At 57.0% G+C, this 19,943-nt stretch overlaps 1 protein-coding gene across 1 annotated transcript in view; it reads right to left on the bottom strand.

Moving 5' to 3' along the window:
* The window catches only part of Tnxb (tenascin XB), a 58,285-nt gene that overhangs the window by 30,244 nt on the left and 8,098 nt on the right, over positions 1 to 19,943 (bottom strand). Inside the window, 11 exon segments of the mRNA XM_032889215.1 lie at positions 1,363 to 1,650; positions 2,884 to 3,216; positions 4,827 to 5,117; positions 5,470 to 5,760; positions 7,157 to 7,450; positions 8,301 to 8,669; positions 11,452 to 11,715; positions 11,848 to 12,004; positions 16,355 to 16,470; positions 16,841 to 18,667; positions 18,813 to 19,193. Of these exon segments, the coding sequence (XP_032745106.1) occupies positions 1,363 to 1,650; positions 2,884 to 3,216; positions 4,827 to 5,117; positions 5,470 to 5,760; positions 7,157 to 7,450; positions 8,301 to 8,669; positions 11,452 to 11,715; positions 11,848 to 12,004; positions 16,355 to 16,470; positions 16,841 to 18,667; positions 18,813 to 19,182 (4,600 nt within the window). The 5' untranslated portion in view covers positions 19,183 to 19,193.

Raw genomic sequence — 19,943 nt, 5'->3', positions numbered from 1 at the left:
TAAGCCTGCACATATGTATTCATGTTCATGTGTGTGCAGGTAAGCATGCATGAATATGTGTTCATGTGTTGCAAGTGAGCATGCATGTGTATGATCATGTGTACAGATGACCATGCAAGTGTTCATGTGTCAGTGTTCATGGGTACATGGGTGAACATGTATGTGTGTATGTTCTTGTGTGTGTAGGTGAACATGCATGTTGCATGTACATGCAGAGGCCTTTGGTTCTGTTCTGAGCAGCTTCTTTTGTGACACAATTCCTCACTATGTTCTGGAGTTTGCTGTTTAAGCAAGGCTGGTTCACCCAAGGCCTGAGGATTCTCCAATGTCTGCCCCCAGCCCACCCCACCCCATCCAGTGCTGGGATTACACGTGCTCTTCACCTTGCCCAGCACCTTCTATGGGTTCTGAGGGTCTGACCTCAGGCCCTTGTGTTGGTTCCGATATCAATTGAGCTATCTCCCTGGTCCTGAGAAAGGATGTTTTTTCTGGGTTTGGAGAAATGGCTCAGTGGGTGAAGGCACAAGCCACTGAACGTGACAATCTGACTTCAATCCCTGAGACTCACATGGTAGGTGGGAACTGACTACCATCATGCTATTCTCTGACTTTCAGTCATGCCGTGACCTATGAGCATCTACGCATATGAACTCACACACACGCACACATGTAAAAGGTTATATTTTTTGTATGTCTTCTGCCTACAGCAACATGTGAACCCTGACGGTGTAGAAAGCTGGCTATATCCGTAAGAGCAGGGTCCTTCACGATCATAGAAATCCTGTTTTCTAGGTGTTAATGCAGCAGTGTTCTGAGAGAGGTTAGGGGTTCCTCCAGATGCAAGGAAGAAATAAGAGGAAGAGGGAGACCAAGGCAGGAGCTCGGGGAGGGGTGGCTTCCCCGAGGGGAGCAGTGGGAGAGACTGGAAGGGGCTGTGACTTGGACAGACACCCAGGTCCATGGAGGGGCTCTGCTGCTCCCACTGAAGGACAGGAATGGGAGGATGATTGTGCTCAAACCACAGTTGGGTTGTCAAGGGGAGGGGGGGGGAAGGAAACAGCTGAGCCCAGTCAAAGAGAGGAGGGAGAAGGAGGGGAGGGATGAAGGGAGGAGGCTGAATGGGAGGCAGGGTCAGGGCTGGAGGGCAGACAAGGAAGCCACTGAGGGTGGGAAGGTTCCAACCTTGGGGAGACGCCAAAGGTTTGAGACTTGGACGTCTGTGAGTCTGGAGTGAGGCCTGTAGGGCCATTGATATGGAGACTGAGGGGTGACAGATAGGAGTCCCAGGCAAGGCCTGGACAAGGGTTTTGAGGAAGGGCTATGGGTACCCAGGGATGGGGACTGCCTGGCTCCATCACTCACCCGTCACTGCTGACACAGAGAGAGGGCCCACACGTCTACCATGTAGCCCATACAAGTTCATCTTGTACACTCTTTCAGGGTCCAGGTCAAGGATGGTGACCTCACGCCGCTCCGCTGTCACAGGTACCTCCTGGGGCTGCCCATTCCCGTCCTGGTACTGGACCACGAAGGAATCAAACTCTCCCTCAGGAACCACCCATGAGAGGCTCACGGAATTGGGGGTTACACCAGTCACTGTCAACTCCTCCAGGTGGGGCTCACGGGGGGTCTTTTCTTCTGGTTGTGGGTCTGAGACAGAAATGGTCTGCTAGAGAAAGTGTCCTGGGAGTGCTGTGCACAAAACTGCATCAATCAGCCACGCTCATCCACCAAGAGGATGCACCAGCAATCTGGTAAAGTCTTCCAAGCAAGACCGAGAACCCAAGTTCTATCCCCAGAAGTCATGGAAAGAGAGAACCAGACCCTCAGGGCTGCCCTGTGCACACGTACATGGGCCATGACACACACATCAAACGCCGTAGCAGCAGCGGATATGCATAACTGGGTTCACCAAGTCTGGGCCAGCTGTCAGGCTGGGCTTACTGGGAAGAGGTTTACCAGAAAGCTGGTAGAAGCCCTAGTCCTTGGTGACTTGCTCTGTCTAGCCCTTCCCAAGGAAGCAAGGCCTTCCCACGACTGTTCCACAGCCAGATAGTCCCTGGTGGTGGGACACGGGACTCAGCAGGAAGGAGGAACAGAAGCAGATCCCAGCCACACTCACCGGTCACGCCCACGGTGGACACGGGGCCCACACGACGCCCCTCATGGAATCCATACAGGTTCATCTTGTACTTGCGCCCAGGATCCAGGTCTGTCACGATGGCCTCCCTCTCCTGGCCCCCGACATGCATCACCTGGGGCCGCCCATTGCTGTCCTTGTACTGGACAGTGAAAGAGCCAAAGTGTCCCTGGGGGACGGTCCAGGAGAGGCTCAGGGAGTCTGGGGAGGATCCTGTCACTGTCAGCTCTCCCAGGAGTGGCTCCTCCTCCTCCTCGGTGGGCTCTGGGGCCTCTGTGGGCTCTGGGGCCTCTATGCTGAGCTCTGTGGGGCTGAGCGGCTCTTCCTCTGCATCTGAAAAGGAGACCAAGAGATGAGTAGGGTCCCCAGCAGGTGTCCTTCAGGCCTTGGGAAGGAGGCAGAAGCAGTAGCTACCAGGGACCCTGGGCTCAGTTTAGAGGTGCTCCATGAGGACCAGTGGCCCTGGTCATCTGACAGCTGTCTGACATGCTCAAGCTCCTGGGTCAGCTGAGGGGACTTAGACAGCCACCAACATAGCCAAGGACTCTGTAGCCCTTCTGCCCAGAGAGACAGGTCAGCTCAGGGGGTGGGGGCATTGCACATAGTAGTCGGCCATAGCTTCAGCCAAAATAGACCTGTGAGTCTGGCCAGTCCTTGGCCACTATTCCCAGTCACGAGTCTCCAAAGAACAGTAGGTTCTACTTCCTTACGGGTCCCACCCTGGGCTCCCAGAGTCCACTCACCCGTCACGCCTGTGACAGACACGGGGCCCACACGCTGACCGCTGTGGATGCCATACAGGTTCATCTTGTACTTGTGGTCTGGCTCCAGGCCAGAGATGGTGACCTGGTCCTCGTACCCTGGCACCCGCACCACCTTGGGCTGCCCGTCCCCGTTCTTGTACTGGATCACGAACTGGTCAAACTGTCCCTCGGGGACTGTCCAGGAGAGGCTCAGGGAGTTGGGCGTGGTGTCCGTCACGGTCAGCTCTCCTAGCAGTGGCTTCTTGGGGGGCTCTGGGGCCTGTGTGCTGGGCTCTGTGGGGCTGGAGGTCTGGTCTACAATCTCTGGTGGGGCTGAGAGAGGAGATCAGAGTCTCAGGCATTAACAGTGACTAGCTAATCAATACCAAAGCACATCACTATACGTGTTCCTCCATCGAAGGCTTAGAGCTCCTGCGGCCTCTGCATTCACCATCCAGTCCCTGACATGTCATAAACTGAGCTACTGCTGCCAGATGGGTAGAGGACACCCAGAAACCATGGCCCACGGAACCCACAAAGCAGAGCTCGTAGGGGCTCACAGAGCGGTGAACACGGAGACTACATGCGTCTGCCTTAGGTTCTCTGCATGTATGTTGTGACTGCTTAGCTTGGTGTTTTTGCGGGACTCCTTACGGTGGGAGCAGGGGTATCTAAGACGTTTTTGCCGGCCTTTGGTACCCTTTTCTTCCTATCGGGTTGCCTCATCCAGCCTTGTGCCTGGCCTTAGTGTAACTTGTTAAGCCGTGTCTGGTTGAGATCCCAGGAAAACCTGCTCTTTGCTGGAGGGAGTCGGAGGAGGAGTGGATGTGGGGGATGGGGGGGGGCAGGGGCTGCTGGGAGAAGTGGAGGGAGGGGAAAGTGTGGTCCGGATGTAACTCATGAGAATAAATGAGAAGCAGTAATAGCACAGTAAAAAATAAATAAACTCCTGGAGCTCTTCAGGTAGCCGGCTCCCTCTGCGTACCAAGCCCGTCATTCTCTAAGGAATGAATGCATCACCGAGGCAGAGCCCCTGGTGTCTGTAGTCCCCACGGAAGGACTGTGACAAGGGACCGGGACTGGAGATCCTGGGGGTTGGAGAGGGCGCAGGCGAGAAGTAACCTGTGACAATGGCAGGGACGCTGCCCACCCCCCACCCCACCCTTGGAATTTGCCCACGAGTGCTCTGAGCTGTAGGCAAGGCTGTGCTGCCCAGGCTGTCTTGGGACTCAACAATCCTCCTGCCTCGGCTGTCGTTATGGGCGTTGTCTTGCCATACCTGTCTTGAACTTGAGTATACTAACAGTCCTATGGGGTGTGGCCATCAGGACCCCGACTTGGCAGAAGGGAAGGTGGGAACAGTGGGGTTAAGTGGCTGTCCCAAGGTCCTATGGGCTGTGAGTTATGAAGGCAGCACTGAGAGCCAGCCAGTTGCCTCCAAAGTTCCCGCTCTGCGCAGAGCGGAGAGCAACGGTGCTGGAAGGGAGGGGCTGGGCACATGGAGATACATGAGACCTGGGGCCAGCCTGACTGGGGCTGTGGGAATAGGGACTAAACGGAGCCCTTTCCATGTGTGAAGAAACCGGAGCAACCTGGCACCCTGGGCCCCTGCAACCGCTGCCCGTGCACTTAGGTGAGGGAGCAGGGGTGGGTAGTGGAAACCCCGGGAACTGAATCAGGCGCAGGACTTCAGTAAACGGTGGCCGAAGGAGAGGGTGCCTGGGAGGGTGTAGCGTAGAAGAGGGATCCAGCAGTCCAGAATGGGGGAAACGAACTTGGAAGCCAGCTGGGGAGGCCTGAGTGTGGAGTCCTGGGATGTGGGGAGAGAACTGCCGGGAGGAAGGAGGCAGAGGCCTCCGCAGAAAGGGAAGGTGGGGCTGGAGCAGGTCCTGCGTGAGGCTTGGGGCCAGCAGCGAAGGGAGCCATGTGGGGTTCTGACTCACCCGTTTTGGCCACTACAGACACCGGCCCCACACGCTGCCTGCCACGAAGCCCATAGAGGTTCATCTTATACTTCCTGTTGGACTCCAGGCCGGGGACAGTGACCTCATTCTCATCCCCCTCGATGGGCACGCTCTGGGGCTGGCCCTGTGCATCCTTGTAAAGGATCACAAAGGAGTCGAAGGGACCCCGGGCCACTGTCCAGGACAGGCGCAGGGAGTCTGGGGTCACACCAGTTACAGTCAGTTCGCCGAGGCGGGGCGGCTCCGAGGACTCCTCTTTCGGCTCTGAGGCTGTAAGTAACGGAGAAGCGTGAGTCAGGTGCGGAACCCGGAACCTGGGATCGGGGTTTGGATTTGGACCTGGGGTCAGCACTAAAGCCCTGGGAAGTGGGGCACAGCCAGACTATGACACACCTCCTGGGCTTTAGAGAGCACACTGAATGGGATGGAAGGGGCCTCGCTGTGCAGAGAAAACTGGCTACCCCTCAGCCTGGGAACGGGGCCAAGGTGTTGGGATCAGCCATTTTGTTGGGAGGCTCAGCTGGCTCCTGGCTGAGGGTGGTGTGTGTGTGTGAGTGTGTAAGTGTGTGGAGAGCAAGAAGAGGTCACATGAGAGAGAGAACTTAAGGCGGCAGTCACTCACCAGTAGTGCCATCAGCAGTAAGGGGCCCATACCGCTTCTTATTGGCAACCCCAAACAGAGTGAACCTATACTTGTGATTGGGGTCCAGTGGGGAGATCACCACTGAGCGCTCAGGCCCCTCCACAGGCACCACATGGGGCTGGCCTTCCTTGTCTCTGTACTGGACCGTGAAGGAGTCAAACTGGCCTCCGAGAACAGTCCAGGAGAGGTGCAGTGAGTGTGGGGTGGGGTCTGTCACCCATAGCTCTCCCAGACGGGGTGGGGACCCTGAGTCAGGGTCACTCTGAAGCACTAGGAAGAGGGGCAGAAAAAGAGAGGTTGTGAGGAAGAAGTCCTGTGCAGCCGGTGCAGTCCTGTGAGCTCTATCAGGGGCCGTGCCTGGTGACAGGAAGTAGTGATGCCTTTTAAATGGCCCAGTGTTGCAGTGGCTACTCCCAGCCAAGGGAAAGAGGCTCCAAAAGGGGAGGGGTATCCCCTCAGGCCCCTCTTTCCACATCTGTGCAGCCAGAGAAATCTCCCGGAGGCAGGCGCTCTGCTTCCAACTTAACTTCTAGCCAGTTTCTCCTCCAAGACAGAACATCCGCGGGGTGTGTCAATATGGAAAAGAGTCCCACACTGGGTCCTCCTCTTTGGGTACCCACCCACTTGCTGCTCTGTCCCTGGCTGTACCCATTTTCTGAGTGTATCCGTCTCCATCTCCCATGTTGGCACAGTTCCCAGAGGACTCCATACTTTTCTGTACCCCATAACCTCCACCAGGCAGCTCCAGGTGACCTGCCACTTGCTAAGTCCTGTGAACACTTGAGAGTTCTAACTCACTCCTGCGGACTCCAGCTCCCGGGCCACACCCTGTTTCCTAGCATCTGGCACCCTCCCCTGCTGTTTCTCCACCTCCCTCCCCTCACATGTTCTCTCCTCCCCACAGCTACCAGGACTCCGGGTAACCCTGAGGTCTGCCAGACTCTACCAGACACCTTCTGTCTGTCCCTCAGCTCTTCTCGCCTGCGACCTAGTGGCACCACTCACGGCTGCCATAAGGACCTGTGTTGGTTCAAGGATGCTCTGAGTGGGGGCTGGAGAGATGGCTCAGCGGTTAAGAGCACTGACTGCTCTTCCAGAGGTCCTGAGTTCAATTCCCAGCAACCACATGGTGGCTCACAACCATCTGTAATGGGATATGATGCCCTCTTCTGGTGTGTCTGAAGACAGCAACATTTATTTATGCATAAAATAAATAAATCTTTTTTAAAAAATGCTCTGAGCACAGGTCTGAGTGCACTGTGTCTGAGCACGAATGTGACTCAGCCTCCATTGCTCCCCACCTGCTGCTGCTTAGGGGACAGAAGTGGCTGGCCCAGGGACATGGGGTTTGCCTGGATCTCCAGACCATCATCAGCCATCAGTCTCACCAGCTGTGGACTCTCTTCCTGAGCATGGTCCTGTGGCAGACCCTTGTTTGTGAGGTCATCATTTCGGTATTGCACTTAAAGGCTCTCAGAGGTTTCTCACACAGAACCCTGAGAACTGAGCCCCCCAGTGCCCCACATATCCTGCTGTCGAGCCCAAAGTGTGCTGTGCATTCTCGGGGACCCACCCACTCTACTTCACCTACTCCCTTGCCTCCTGCCTTCCACTGCTTTCCCTGGTATGGAGTGTGGGGCTGGCCAGGGTGCCTGATGTCACTCACAGATCTTGGCTTCAGCCATCAGGGGACCATGCCTCTTCTTGCCGACGAGTCCATACAGGATAAATTTGTACTTGCGTCCTGGTTCCAAGGCTGTGACAGGTGCCGAACGCTGGGGTCCCTCTACGGGTATTGCCCGGGGCCCGTCTTTGTCCTTGTACTGGATCAGGAAGGAGTCAAACTCCCCCTCTGGGACGGTCCAGTGCAGGAGCAGGGAGTCAGAGGTCAGGCCTGTCACTGTCAGCTCACCCAGGCGTGGCAGGACCGATGACTTCCCAGGCTGCACCTCAGCCCTGTCTGGGGTTTGGGAATGAAAACAAAATATGCTGGACCAACCAACCCCCTTCACCTGTGTCTACCCTCTGCTCTGCCTCATTCTTCCTGTCCCTGACCCTCCTGGAAAGGAGACGTTCTCTCTAAGTCTCTGTCCCCTCTTCAAGTCCCTACCCCGGTACCCTAAGACTTTAAGGAGCTGTTCGAGTCCCCTGTGGTACTCCTTGAGAGTTTCTAGACTCCCCACTGCTGCCGCAGAGCAGTCTTCAGGCTCCCCAGCCCCCTGAGCTGCTCTCTCCCTTGCTGCTGTCGCTCAGTGGTCAACTTGTTCTAGAACTGGGCCAAGAGTCAACTTTCCTCGTCCCACAGACAGAACCAAGGCGGGGTATAATGGTTAGACACCCCAGACCTGGTCCTTTCCTACCCATCTCTAAAGTCTTGATGGCAGTGGAATATGCTGGACACACACACACACACACACACACACACACACACACACACACACGAAGACTTTATCCCTTTATCCCCAGGCGATGAAAAAGGAAACAACCGACCAATGCAACCACAGGTTGAAATACACCTGAGGGCCCCATGCTGGGACCAGAGCTTCATCCACCATAGACTCTACAGCCCAGGGCAGAGCAGAGAGACAACCAGGAAGTGAGATTCACCATCCCACCTCTGATTCTTCACTGCAGAGGTCATTGCAATGCCTCCTCTGTCTGCCTCCCCTCTGAACTCTCATAGCTTTTGCTTTCTCTTCCAGTCAAGCCTGCCCTTCACTGGGTCCCTAAGTCCTGTCCTAGAGCCCTGAGATGGCCCCAGCTCCTCCCCCAGTCTCAGGGCACAGCTCCAAGCACAGTCCAGAATGTACCCATAATGCCTTGGTAGGTGATAGGAACAGAGGGCTCGCCCCCAGGGGTGATCCCTTGGAGGAATAGCTTGTAGGGGGATCCGGGAGGGGGTGGGGGCACCAGAGCCTGGTGGACGTCTCCCGGTAGCAGTTCTTCGTGAGCCCAGGGCCCCTCGGCCACCTGCATGCGCAGCTGGAAGTGGGCAAAGCTGTCAGGCTGGGCAGTCCAGGCCACACGGAGGCGCCCTGCCTTGTCTCTGCCCAGCACCTTCAACTCTCCCAGCGGGTGGTGCTCCAGGATCAGGATAGGGGCCTGAGCCCCTTGGGTCGTAGAGGGGCCCGAGGGAGGAGGCTCATCAGTAGCCTCCAAGAGGCCAGAGGGTAAGGACCCTGGGAAGGAGCAGAGCGGATAAGAAAAAAAAAAACAGGAGAGTGGAACATGAGACCAGGAAGGGCACCCCCAAGTCCCCAAGTGTGCCCTCCAGCCTCTGAGGACTAGAAGGGCTTCCTTCCCCTTTCCCAAAACTGCTCCTCGGCCTTCATCTTCCCATATTTGGCCGGGTCCTCCAAAGGGAGCGCCTTCTGAAGCATCTGGGCCTGGCTAAGTTAGGGCAGGCAGTGAAAGATAAAACCTGCTATCCCTCCTTGCTAGAGGCTTCCACCACCTAGGGCTCCAAATGTCCACGCCGCCCCGCCCCGCCCCGCCCCGCCCCGCCCCGCCCCCACTGGTGTCTCTCCACCTTCCATTAGTGCTGTAGTGAGAAGCCTGGAAGAAAGGGGGCGGGGCGTGTTGTTAGGAAAGGGGTGGAGCGCAAACGGGGTGCGAGGGTGGACGGAGGTCCAGTTCCTGTGGCATCTGGGCCCTATGGAGGAAGAATGGGTCCACCCCGACCCTGCAGCCACAAAGCACCCTGTCCCTGGGCCGGGCATCAGTCCTGTGGGAGAAACCAGCTGGAGGGGAGCCAAGTCTGGGAAAGAGGTTCAGGAAACCGTGGTTTCACCTCCCACCATCCACATGCAGCCCGATTGGCCACCCTCAAGCGGGTCTGCTGCATCCCGTCAAGGTCAACTTGTGGGAAATAACCGCAGACCACAGGCATCAGGCACCCTCACCGCAGTGAGTCAGAGAGGGAATCTCTGGTTCCGATCCCACCCGCAGAAGCTGCAGCCGCCACAGCAGCCTTCCACAGGCTGCATGGGAGGCTAGTTCTAATTGCAGGCCAGCTTCCAGTGCAGCCATACACAAAACTCGAAACTTGCTCTAAACATTATGACATGGTGCTTTTGTGGTTTTAGGGTTTGTTTGTTTGTTTGGGGGGGATTTTCAAATTGGAAAAAAAGAAAAAAAGACCTCAAGTGCAAGGTTCTTGAGTATGAACTTTGCAGACAATATTGTGTCACTATGTCAAAATGTTGGACTCCCCTGGCAACAGCAGGCGTTGCCAAAAGCTTAGGAACCCAGGTGTGCGCCGGGGGACCTCCTAAGCCCCGTCTATCTGGTTTTGACTATCCTCAGGAGGATGCCGGGACCCTGGGATAGGGTGTTTTTGGGTCAGTGTAGAGCAGCTTTCTGTGGTAGAATCCAAAGGGCACGGTGAGGGGTGGAGGCCTAAGCGGTGAGGTAGCAGGAACAAGCAGGTACAATCCTGAAGGCAGGTGACGCTTAACAGAGGGTGGGCAGTCCAGAGCCCCAGCCCACACTACCTGTGGTGGTGGCGGTGGTGGTGATGAAGGCGTAGGACTTGGAAGTCTGCCCTGCCCGTACCCCATGGACCTCCACGTGGTAAGTAGTGCCGGGCCTGAGGTTGGGCAAGCGGACAGTGCGTTCCGAACCGTCCACAGTCAGCTCCCCGCTGGGGCCCTTGGCTGGAGGCAGTGGCCGCCAGCGCAACACCACTCGCTCGAACTGACCCCGGAGCCCGTCCAGGGACACAATCAGCGAGCCGTCCGCTGCACTGCCCAGCACCTCGGGTTTCGGGTGGCGCGTTGTAGTCACCGGGTGTGCACCATAGGATGCTGGGCCCACAGCACCCTGGTCCGAGTCCCGCTTCCTGGTGCTCTGGGTGGGACTAGTGGTGGGGTGGGGGTGACGTGGCTGGGATGCTGGGGCACCCGCTGTTTGATGGCGCTTCAGGAACTCATGGATGTGGCGCGCCACCGACGCATAAGTCTGGTTGGCGCGCAGTGGGTAGCCGTGGGTTCGCAAGTGACGCTCCAGGTCCTGTACTGTGCCACGGAAGCGGCCCAGTTCAGCCGTCAGGTTACCCCACGGCCGTCGGGGAGGCTGGGGCAGGTTCGGCCGGAGATGCCACTCCTTCTCGCCCCCCTCTGGGGGCAGCAAGGGCCGGGAGGGCCGCGGAGGCCGGGGACGGGGATTGGGGGGCGGGACTGGGGGGCGCACCTCCGGGTAACTGTAGTGGCCTGGTGCTGCCAAGCGAGAAAGGAGGAGGGGACAGCAGGTCAGTGTCAGGTTCCCCCACCGCACCGCTCTGCTCCCCCAACCTGGGACGAGGCCTCTTCCCTGAGCCTCAGTCCCACCTAGAAAGAGAAATTAGTGTCCCCAAGCCCCACCCACTGCATAGCCTTCCAAGCCCTCCACCGTTGGTGCCCTAGAAAGAAAAAAAGAAAGGTAGCAGGTGGTACGTGCATCTGCCGGAGAGAAGAGGAGAAGGGAGTGAAAACGTGAGCTACTCCGAAGAGGGTGTCGCCTTGTCCAGCAAAGAAAGATCCATCTGGGTGTCTGTTAAGGAACCTTGAGTGTTGGTGGAAAACGATTACCATGAGACCCAACCCCAGGCAACCCCGGTCCAAAGGTCAGCAGGACCATGGCCTATGACTTCCTCTAGTACCCACATCAAAATGCCCAATTAGTACCTAAATTAGGATAAGAGCCACCGTCCCCTGGGTGGATCACAGCATTTACTGTATCCTGCTTCCCTCCCAGGGGGCGGGCCCTCCCACAGTGTAACCTGCAAGCTTCCTATATTGGACTCCAAGCATCTGGGGGCTGTCTCCCGGGTGCCTTCAGAACCGAGCAAGACTGAAGCAGGTGTTCTAGGATTGCCCCAGCCATCTCTGACCCTGCAGCCTGGGTGCCCAAGGAAAGGACCCCTTCCCCCAGCCTCAGAAAACGGGTTCTTCCCTAACACCCGGAATGCCAGGACCACCGTACCTGTATTTGCCCTGACAGAAGCTGGGTAGCTGACAGCATGGCCTCTTTCTGCAGTGACAGTCACCACGTACTCCACACCTGGCATCAGGTCAGTTAGTTGAGTTCTGTCTGCTTCAGGAGGCACTTCCAGTCGCACCCTTTGGTTGCCAGCACTGACATAGGACACCACAAATCGGTCCACCTCAGCCTGGGGGCGCAGCCAGCTGAGATCCAGTGTGGTCGGGGTCACAGCTACCACTTGGAGGTCCTGAGGACCATCGATCACTAGCGGGGTCAGACAGAAGAGGGCTCAGGAGCGAATCCTCTCTGCTCTGCTCTGGTATAGACCCCACCCCACGCCGATTGCCAGCAGCCTGTCAAATCCAGAAATCTTGTCCCCACAGCCCCGGCTCTCACTGGTAGTGATGGTCTTAGAGGTAGGAGGACCCCAGCTGGTCCCTCGTAGAGCACGGACAGTGACCTGGTAGTCCTGACCAGGCGCCAGTCCTCGCTGGTCATAGGCTGAGGCAGAGCTGGGCACCCGAGCTGTGAATGGTGGGCTCGCCCCCTCAGTCTGCAAGAGAGTAGCAAGCAGATGGGTCAGAGCTGGGCCCTCTGTTCCTTGCTCCTCAGTCTCTTTTTTTAACAGTTCCAAATGGGGTCAACATGGGACTGTGCAGGGGAGCAAGGACGGCTAGAGCCTCGCTCTGGCCAGTAGCTCTTCCCTGTGGTTTATGTCTGTGAGTTCACTGGACAGATGGGGACTCAGAAGGAACCTGCCTGCCGGGGCAGGGTGCACAGCAGGAGACGGAAGACTGGCTGCTCTTGCAAAGGACCTAAGCTCCCAGCACCCACACGGCGGCGCAGCTCGGAACCATGCATAACTCTAGCTTCCACACCACTGGACTCCTCAGATTCCTGTACTCATGGGCATGGTGTAGACACAGAACACGGTTACACATAAAACAATTTTCTTGAGAAAGCTGGGGCGCACACCTTTAATCCCGAGTACTCAGGAGGCAGAGGCAGGTGGATCTCTGAGTCTGAGGCCAGCTTGGTTTACAGAGTGAGTTCCAGGACAGAGGGCTACACAGAGAAATCCTGTCTTAAAAACAAAACAAAACAAAACAAAAACAGAAAAAGAGGAGGAGGAGGAGAGGAGGAGGAGGAGGAAGAGGAGGAGGAGGGGAGGAGGGAGGGGAGGAGGGAGAGGAGGGAGGGGAGGGAGGAGGAGGAAAAGGGAGGGGAAGGGGAGGAGAGGAGAGAGGGAGGGAGGGGAGGAGAGAGAGAGGGACGGGGGAGAGGGGAAGGGGGAGGGGGAGGAGCAGCAGCAGCACCAGCAGCACCAGCAGCAATTACTACTACTACCACCAGCACCCACAGGAGGTTTTCTCACAACTGCCTTTAACTCTAGCACCAGGGGACCTGATGCCCTTTTCAGTGTACTCATATACATAAAATAAATAAATCTCTAAGTTTTGAGAGTATGTAGGATGGCCCTGCAGGCTCCCAGAGGCAGCTGGGGGCGGTGGGGGGGGGGAGCTGGCTGCCTGGGAGCATTCTAGCAACCCTACTCCGAATGGGGCTGCTTAGCAAGGGAAGCCCTGAGGACACTCTGTACTGCCTAGCTATGTTGGCCATGGTTAGGGACACCTCCATTCAGCCAGATGGGATTGGAAAATCTGAAAGGCTCTGTCCTAAACTGAGAAAGCATAGTAAATACCAAAGCGCAAAACCAGACGAGAAGCCACGTGGAGGTTTTTTGGGTGAGGATGAACTAAAGCTCTGTCACTGTTTTCTGGGTGGAAAAGTTCCCCTGGGTACAGAGAATCCTGTCCTCTCCGCAAGGCCTTGGGAAGGCCTTCTCGCAGCACAACCTCCCACCTCCTGGAACCTGCCTGGCCATCACCTCCAATCTTCGTCCTATTCTATGACCACAAAGTCTAGACCTTTCACCTCGACAAACCCATCCTGAGTTCTTCTTTCTCTGTATCTCTATATCTTGGTTCCTCCCACAACAGGCTCGACGAGCAGAGCCTTGGAAGTCCCTCTGCCAGTCCCTCTGCCAGCCTCACCCACAATGCCCAGCCCCATCCTGACGGTGTGAAGCAGCTCTGGCCAGATACTGGTGGCTGGCACTGTTCCCTGGTAAAGTTTGGCCTCCTCTCTGATTGTTATTGGTTGGGCAACCTTTAACTTGCTTCTCAACATCAGAACCTCGTATTCCCTCAGGCAAAGCCCTCTTGGATGGTCCCCAGCGAGGGCCCTGTTTTCATCTTCCCTCTCACAGGAGACCCAAGAAATAGCCCTCCGGGGCCCAGGTCTGTGTTCCGCTGAGCACTTGGTACAGCCCACTTCTAGGCTACCCAAGGGTCTCTAATTCAGTGTTCAGGCCCCTCGGGTCACAGACTCTCTCATATCTTGTAGAAGAGAGGGAGCAGTTGCAGCTTAAGGCCATGAGCATGAATTTTTGTCCCAAAGGGTCCCTGCCCCACCCCCACCGCCACCCCCACAGCCCTCACTCAGATCTTGAGAGCCACCGAGTCACCGTGACAATCCACACACACACAGGAGGGGAGGGCTAGTCCTAAGTTCTGAAAAGTGTGCCCTGGGCCAGGAATAGTCTGGTTCTGAGAGAGAAGTGTTTCCAAAGGTCGGGAATGGGGTGGAGCTGGTAGGAACAAGGGAGCGGGAGACTGGCTTAGAGGAAGAAGGCAGGGGATGACGATGAACTGTAGGCTCCATGTTGGAAGCCTCGGGCTCAACCAAGAGTCACCACAGAACTAATAGAGCAGGGCTGAGGACTGAGCATGGATGGGCTAGGTGTCTGAGTAACAGCAGACCTCACAGCAGCAGACCTGGAAGGGTCCCTTCGTAGAGCAGAGATGAAGGGTTGAGCGAGAGCAGAGGTTGGGGTGGGGGTGCAGAACACCGTACACCACCCTATTCAGAGGAAAGTCGAAAGCTGCCGCACCCCTTGACAACACCCAAAGATGGGGCCCTGTGTATTTGGAGTAGGAGACAACAGTGCCTCAGGGCTTCTCTTATCTCAACTGTTTATTTCTCCTTTCCCTGAAGGTTCAAAGGAAAATTCCTTCTGAAAGTCCCACCCTCCAGATTAGAGCTGTGTAAATAATGTATGAGCGTGTACCCCGGAGTTGAAAAACACTTCATGGTGTTAGCGCACTTGCTTTCCTGTCACGAGGCCAGCTACCAGAGTTCTCTTCTCCCCTTGCCAAATTCTTGTCTCCCGATTAAATTATTTTTATATAAAAAGATTTAAACAGGAGAAGGGGGGCTATCTTGGTTGTGCCACCAAATAGGGACTGGAGCTTGGGATACAGCTGGAGACGTTCGGGTGGGATCTGCCCTGGGGTAAGGAAAGGCATCCAACACCTTGGCCCTTTCCTCTCTGCCCCAGCACGGAGGCTCGAGCTAGGGCCAGCGAGTGTGCCTGTCTAGAGTTCCATCTGGGGATACAAGTGTGCTCTTGCCCACCGTTTGCGGGACGAAGTGGGAAAGGGCAGATGACTACTGAGAAGTGGGAGAAAGGACGGGCAGTGACAGACCGTGTCCTGGCGGTTCCCAGGGAGAGGCCATAGCTTCACTCTCATCCTTACTGAGCTCCCAAAGGAGCAAGCTAGAGGCAGAGAAGAATGCTGGGAGAAATGCCGCGATGACAGGGGGGCTGGGAAAACGGGCTCACGACTCAGAGTTATTGCTGTGGCCCAGACAGCTTGGCCTAAACCGAGAACAATAACATTAAACAGAGCCTAAGGCAAAACCTATATATAGACTAAAGGGATAGGCGGCTAAATGCTGTTGGCCTCTTTCTTCCCTTCCTCTCTCTCTTCCCTTCCTCCCTCTCTTCCCTTCCTCTTTCTTCCCTCCCTCCCTCCTTCCCTCCATCCCTCCTTCCTTCCCTCTCTCCCTTCATTCTCTCCTTCCTTTTTGCTTTTATCTATATTTTTTCCTTTTTCTTGCCCCCCCCCCGGGCCTGTTATTTATTTGTTTGGGGTGTTTGTTTTGAGACAGAGTTTCTTTGCATAGCCCTGGCTTGTCCTGGAAACAGCTGCCCTCAAACTCAGAGATCCACCTGCCTCTGCCCCTCGAGTGCTGGGATCAAAGTCCCACTTTTCCTTCATTTCTAAATGTTTTTGCTTTGGGCTCCTGCAAGATTTACAACAAACAACAACAACAACAACAACAACAAAGATAAACAGACAGTATTGAAACCACAGAGACAGTCTGTGTTGAGTGCAGGTTAATAAATAGAACCCGAGAAAATGTTGCGGGTCCACAGACAGCCAGTGGCTCTCTCCCGGTCTGGGAAGCATGTACGGAAAGGCAGAGATCAGTAAAGAGTCTGAGAGCACAGCATGGCAGAGGCGCTGGGGGTTTGCCTGAGAAGAATGTGGTGGTGCATCCTGAGCACAGGAAGCGACAACACCCTGTACCCTGTGCTGTCAACGGGTGCAGGCAAACGGATGGGTGCAGAATGGAGACTGACGTGGACTCAGCAGCAAAGACTAACAGCAGGGCTGGAGAGATGGCTCAGTGGTTAAGAGCGCTGGCTGCTCTTCCAGAGGTCCTGAGTTTAAATCCCAGCAACCACATGGTGACTCACAACCATCTGTAATGGGATCTGGTGCCCTCTTCTGGTGTGTCTGAAGATAGCTGCAGTGTACTAATATATAATAAAATAAATAAATCTTTAAAAAAAAAAGGGGGGGACCCTAACAGTGGCCGGCATACACTGAACAGCCGGGAGTGGTGAGCCCACCATCACCATCAACACCCTAGTTGCCACAGACCTATGCTGAGGCCTCTGTGCCAGGCTCGGGCAGCCTAAGAAGGCATTTGGAGCAGACTCAGGTACCATGAGTGTGACTCCTTCCCCCCAACATTGCCCGTCTTGCCTCACCGTGGGGATAAACTGGATCTCATAGGCATCCACAGGACCCGGAACCCGTGTCCACTCCGTCCGGACTGTTGTCTCCTCTAGGAGATGCATCCTCATGTTCTGGATGGCTGGTATCTCTGTCCAGAGTGGAACAGGACAAGCTGATTAGCCAGGAGCGGCACCCCACACCCCACCCCACCCCCACACCCCGTCCCCCCCGTCACTCAGGGCCACCACTGCCCAAACACAGGTCCCTCAATTTCCCCCATGTCCTGAACATAAAAACTTAAAGGAAACCCTCTCCCCAGAAATCTAAAGGTCAGACTTTCTACTGGCATGCGCTTGTGGTTCCACTACCCTTGGTGGTCGGGGTCCTTCTGACTGACCCCTCCCTCACTGTACCGGGAACAACTCTCTCCATTCTTCCTCTAGGTCCCTAAGCCTCAGGCTCCTGCTACCAGAACCCTCGTTCCTGCCCCCGCGCATTGGAGAAGGCGCCTGGCTCACCTTCTCCGCAGTCGTCCCCAGCATAGCCATCTTGGCAGACGCATGTGCCCTGGACACATTCTCCCCTGCCCCGGCAGTCACCCGGACACGTCTGGATGGCACAGTCTGGGCCTCGAAAGCCCTCAACACACACACATTGTCCAGCGCGGCACAGTTCCCGCGGCCCACAGCCCCCGGGGCAGGCACTGGCAGGAGGCTCTTCCTGTCCACAGTCCTCACCGCTGTAACCAGCGTAGCACACGCACACTCCCTGCACGCAGCGCCCACGGCCACGACAATCAGCTGGGCAGGTGCGGGTGGCACATGCCGGCCCGGTGTAGCCTGGGTTGCACACACAGCGCCCGTCCTCACAGCGGCCACGCCGGTGACAGTCGGCCGGGCAGGTGCGAATGCTGCAGTCTTCGCCCGCATAGCCCGCGTGGCACACGCACAAGCCATCCTGGCACACGCCATGCTGGCTGCAGTCGCGTGGACACAGTCTTACGCTACAGTCCTCACCCGAGTAGCCTTCGTCGCACACACAGAGCCCGTCCAGGCACCGGCCGCGGCCTCTGCAGCCGCTGGGACAGCTGCGCATGCTGCAGTCGTCGCCCGAGTAGCCCACGGCGCACACGCACACGCCGTCCTCGCAGTGTCCATGTCCTCGACAGTCCCCAGGGCACCGACGGCTCCCACAGTCTTCGCCAGTAAAGCCCGGATTGCACACGCAGCGGCCGTCCACGCAGCGCCCGCGCCCACGACAATCACCAGGACAGGCACGCATGCCACAATCTCGGCCTGTGTACCCGGGCCAGCACACGCAGCGGCCGCTCTCGCAGCTCCCACGGCCGCGACAATCCCCGGACAGCTGCGCACCCGCAGTCCTCGCCGCTAGCCCGCGTGGCACACGCACGCCATTCTCGCAGCGCCTGCGGCCCTGCAGTCCCGTGGGCAGGCGCGTGCTGCAGTCCGCCCGGTATGCCGGGCCAGCACACGCAGCGCCGTCCTCACAGTGGCCCCTTTGGTTACAGTCCCCAGGGCAGCTGCGCACGCCACAGTCGTCGCCACTGTAGCCTGGGTCACAGATACATTCCCCGTCCTCGCAGCGGCCTCGGCCACGACAGTCACGCGGGCAGGTCCGCGTGCTACAATCTTCGCCCGAGTACCCGGGCCAGCACACGCAGCGGCCATCCACGCAGCGCCCTCCGTCGCCACAGTCCCATGGGCAGCTCCTCACGCTGCAGTCTTCGCCGCTATAGCCGGGATCGCACACACAGCGGCCATCCTCGCAGCGGCCCCTCTGACTGCAGCCCCGGGGACAGCTCCGCACCCCACAGTCCTCACCGGAGTAGCCAGGGTTGCACACGCAGCGGCCGTTCTCGCAGCGGCCTCTCTGACTGCAGCCCCGGGGACAGCTCCGCACCCCACAGTCCTCACCAGAGTAGCCGGGGTCACACACGCAGCGGCCTTCCTCGCAGCGTCCTCTCTGGTTGCAGTTACGAGGGCAGGAGCGCTGGCTGCAGTCAGGGCCCGAGAAGCCCGCGCGACACACGCACACACCCTGCACGCAGCGCCCGCGCCCCTGGCAATCTCCAGGGCAAGAGGGCCAGCCACAACTGGGGCCACTGTAGCCGGGGAAACACACGCAGCGTCCTCTGACACAGCGGCCCTGGTCGTTGCAGTCTTCCGGACAGGCCTTGGAGGCTGAGGGCGGGGCCGAGGTGGGTGTCTTTGTGTCCGTAGGGTCTGAGCAGGTGGGTCCACCCCAGCCAGGCTCACAGGAACAAGCGCAGCGGCTCAGGTCAAAGACACCATGGAGGCTGCAGAGGCTGCGCACATCCGTCTGGCCTGGAGCAGTAAGAAGTGAGACCCAGCCCGTGTAAGTATCCTATGGGAAGCCTATTTCCAGAAGGCCATTTTAGCTCTCCCATCCCCACCCTCTTCCCTCCCCTCCTCTGTGCCCTCACCCTACCCCAGCCCAATCAGCGCTCACCTGTGCCAGCCTGGGCCGCTGTGGGACAGCACCCTCCTGAGCAGTGTTCCTTAAGCCCTTTTACCAGCTCCTCCAGGATCTCCAGCCGGACCCTCAGGGCCTGCACCTCTGAAGCAGGCACCGGGGGTTCAGAGCCGGGTGGACAGCCGCAACCAGCTGAAGGGGGCAGGTTAATGCGGTGGGTGAAGACCACCTGCTTCTCTCCTCCTTCCACGGTGTGCTCGTATAGCTGAGAAGAAGGACCTCCTGGCTGGGGCGGGGGCCGTGGCACCGGGAGCGTCACATTGGACCGAGGAGAGAAAGGGCCCCCTCTGGCTGTGCCGAGCAACACCAGGACGGTCAGAATAGACGGGGTGCACTGTGCTGCCATGGTTCAGGAGGCTGCAGGGGGGAGGGGAAACAAGTGTGAGAACCGACTCAGGAAGGGGACAGAATCCGTTCCCTTCATCTCCAGCGCACATCAGCAGAACACCTACCAGCAATAAACTCAACTCCCCCAGGGATTAAAACCCAAACCTAAGGGTTGGGGATTTAGCTCAGTGGTAGGCGCTTGCCTAGGAAGCAAGGCCCTAGGTTCGGTCCCCAGCTCCAGGGAAAAAAAAAAAAAAAAAAAAGAACCAAAAAACAAAACAAAACAAAAAAAAACAAACAACAACAACAACAACAACAACAAAAAACCCCAAACCTAAAGGAGGGCCAGCCTCTCTGGGCAGATCTGGTCTGTGTCCTCTCTGGGCAGTGTCGCTTTCTGATGTCATCTGCTCACCACCTTCCCTGTTTCACCCGACACTACTCGAAGGCCCTCTGTGCTTTGTCCCCTGTGTCTAGAATGCTCTTCTGACTTCTGAAGATTTATTTATTTTATGTATAAGAACACTGTAGCTGCCACTGAGGGCATTCAGATCCCATTACAGATGGTTGTGAGCCACCATGTGGTTGCTGGGAATTGAACTCAGGACCTCTGGAAGAGCAGCCAGTGCTCTAACCGCTAGGCCATCTCTCCAGCCCATGGTCTTGGTTTTTCAAGACAGGGTTTCTCTGTGTAGCTCTGACTGTCCTGGAACTTGCTCTGTAGACCAGGCTGGCCTCAAACTTGGAGACTCCCCTCCCTGACTTTGCCTCCCGAGTGTT

This window comes from Rattus rattus, chromosome 18 (assembly GCF_011064425.1).
Source record: "Rattus rattus isolate New Zealand chromosome 18, Rrattus_CSIRO_v1, whole genome shotgun sequence".
NCBI classification, from domain to species: domain Eukaryota; kingdom Metazoa; phylum Chordata; class Mammalia; order Rodentia; family Muridae; genus Rattus; species Rattus rattus.
Note: the sequence above shows the minus strand (reverse complement) of the source record. Positions and strands in the feature narration are given on the sequence as shown.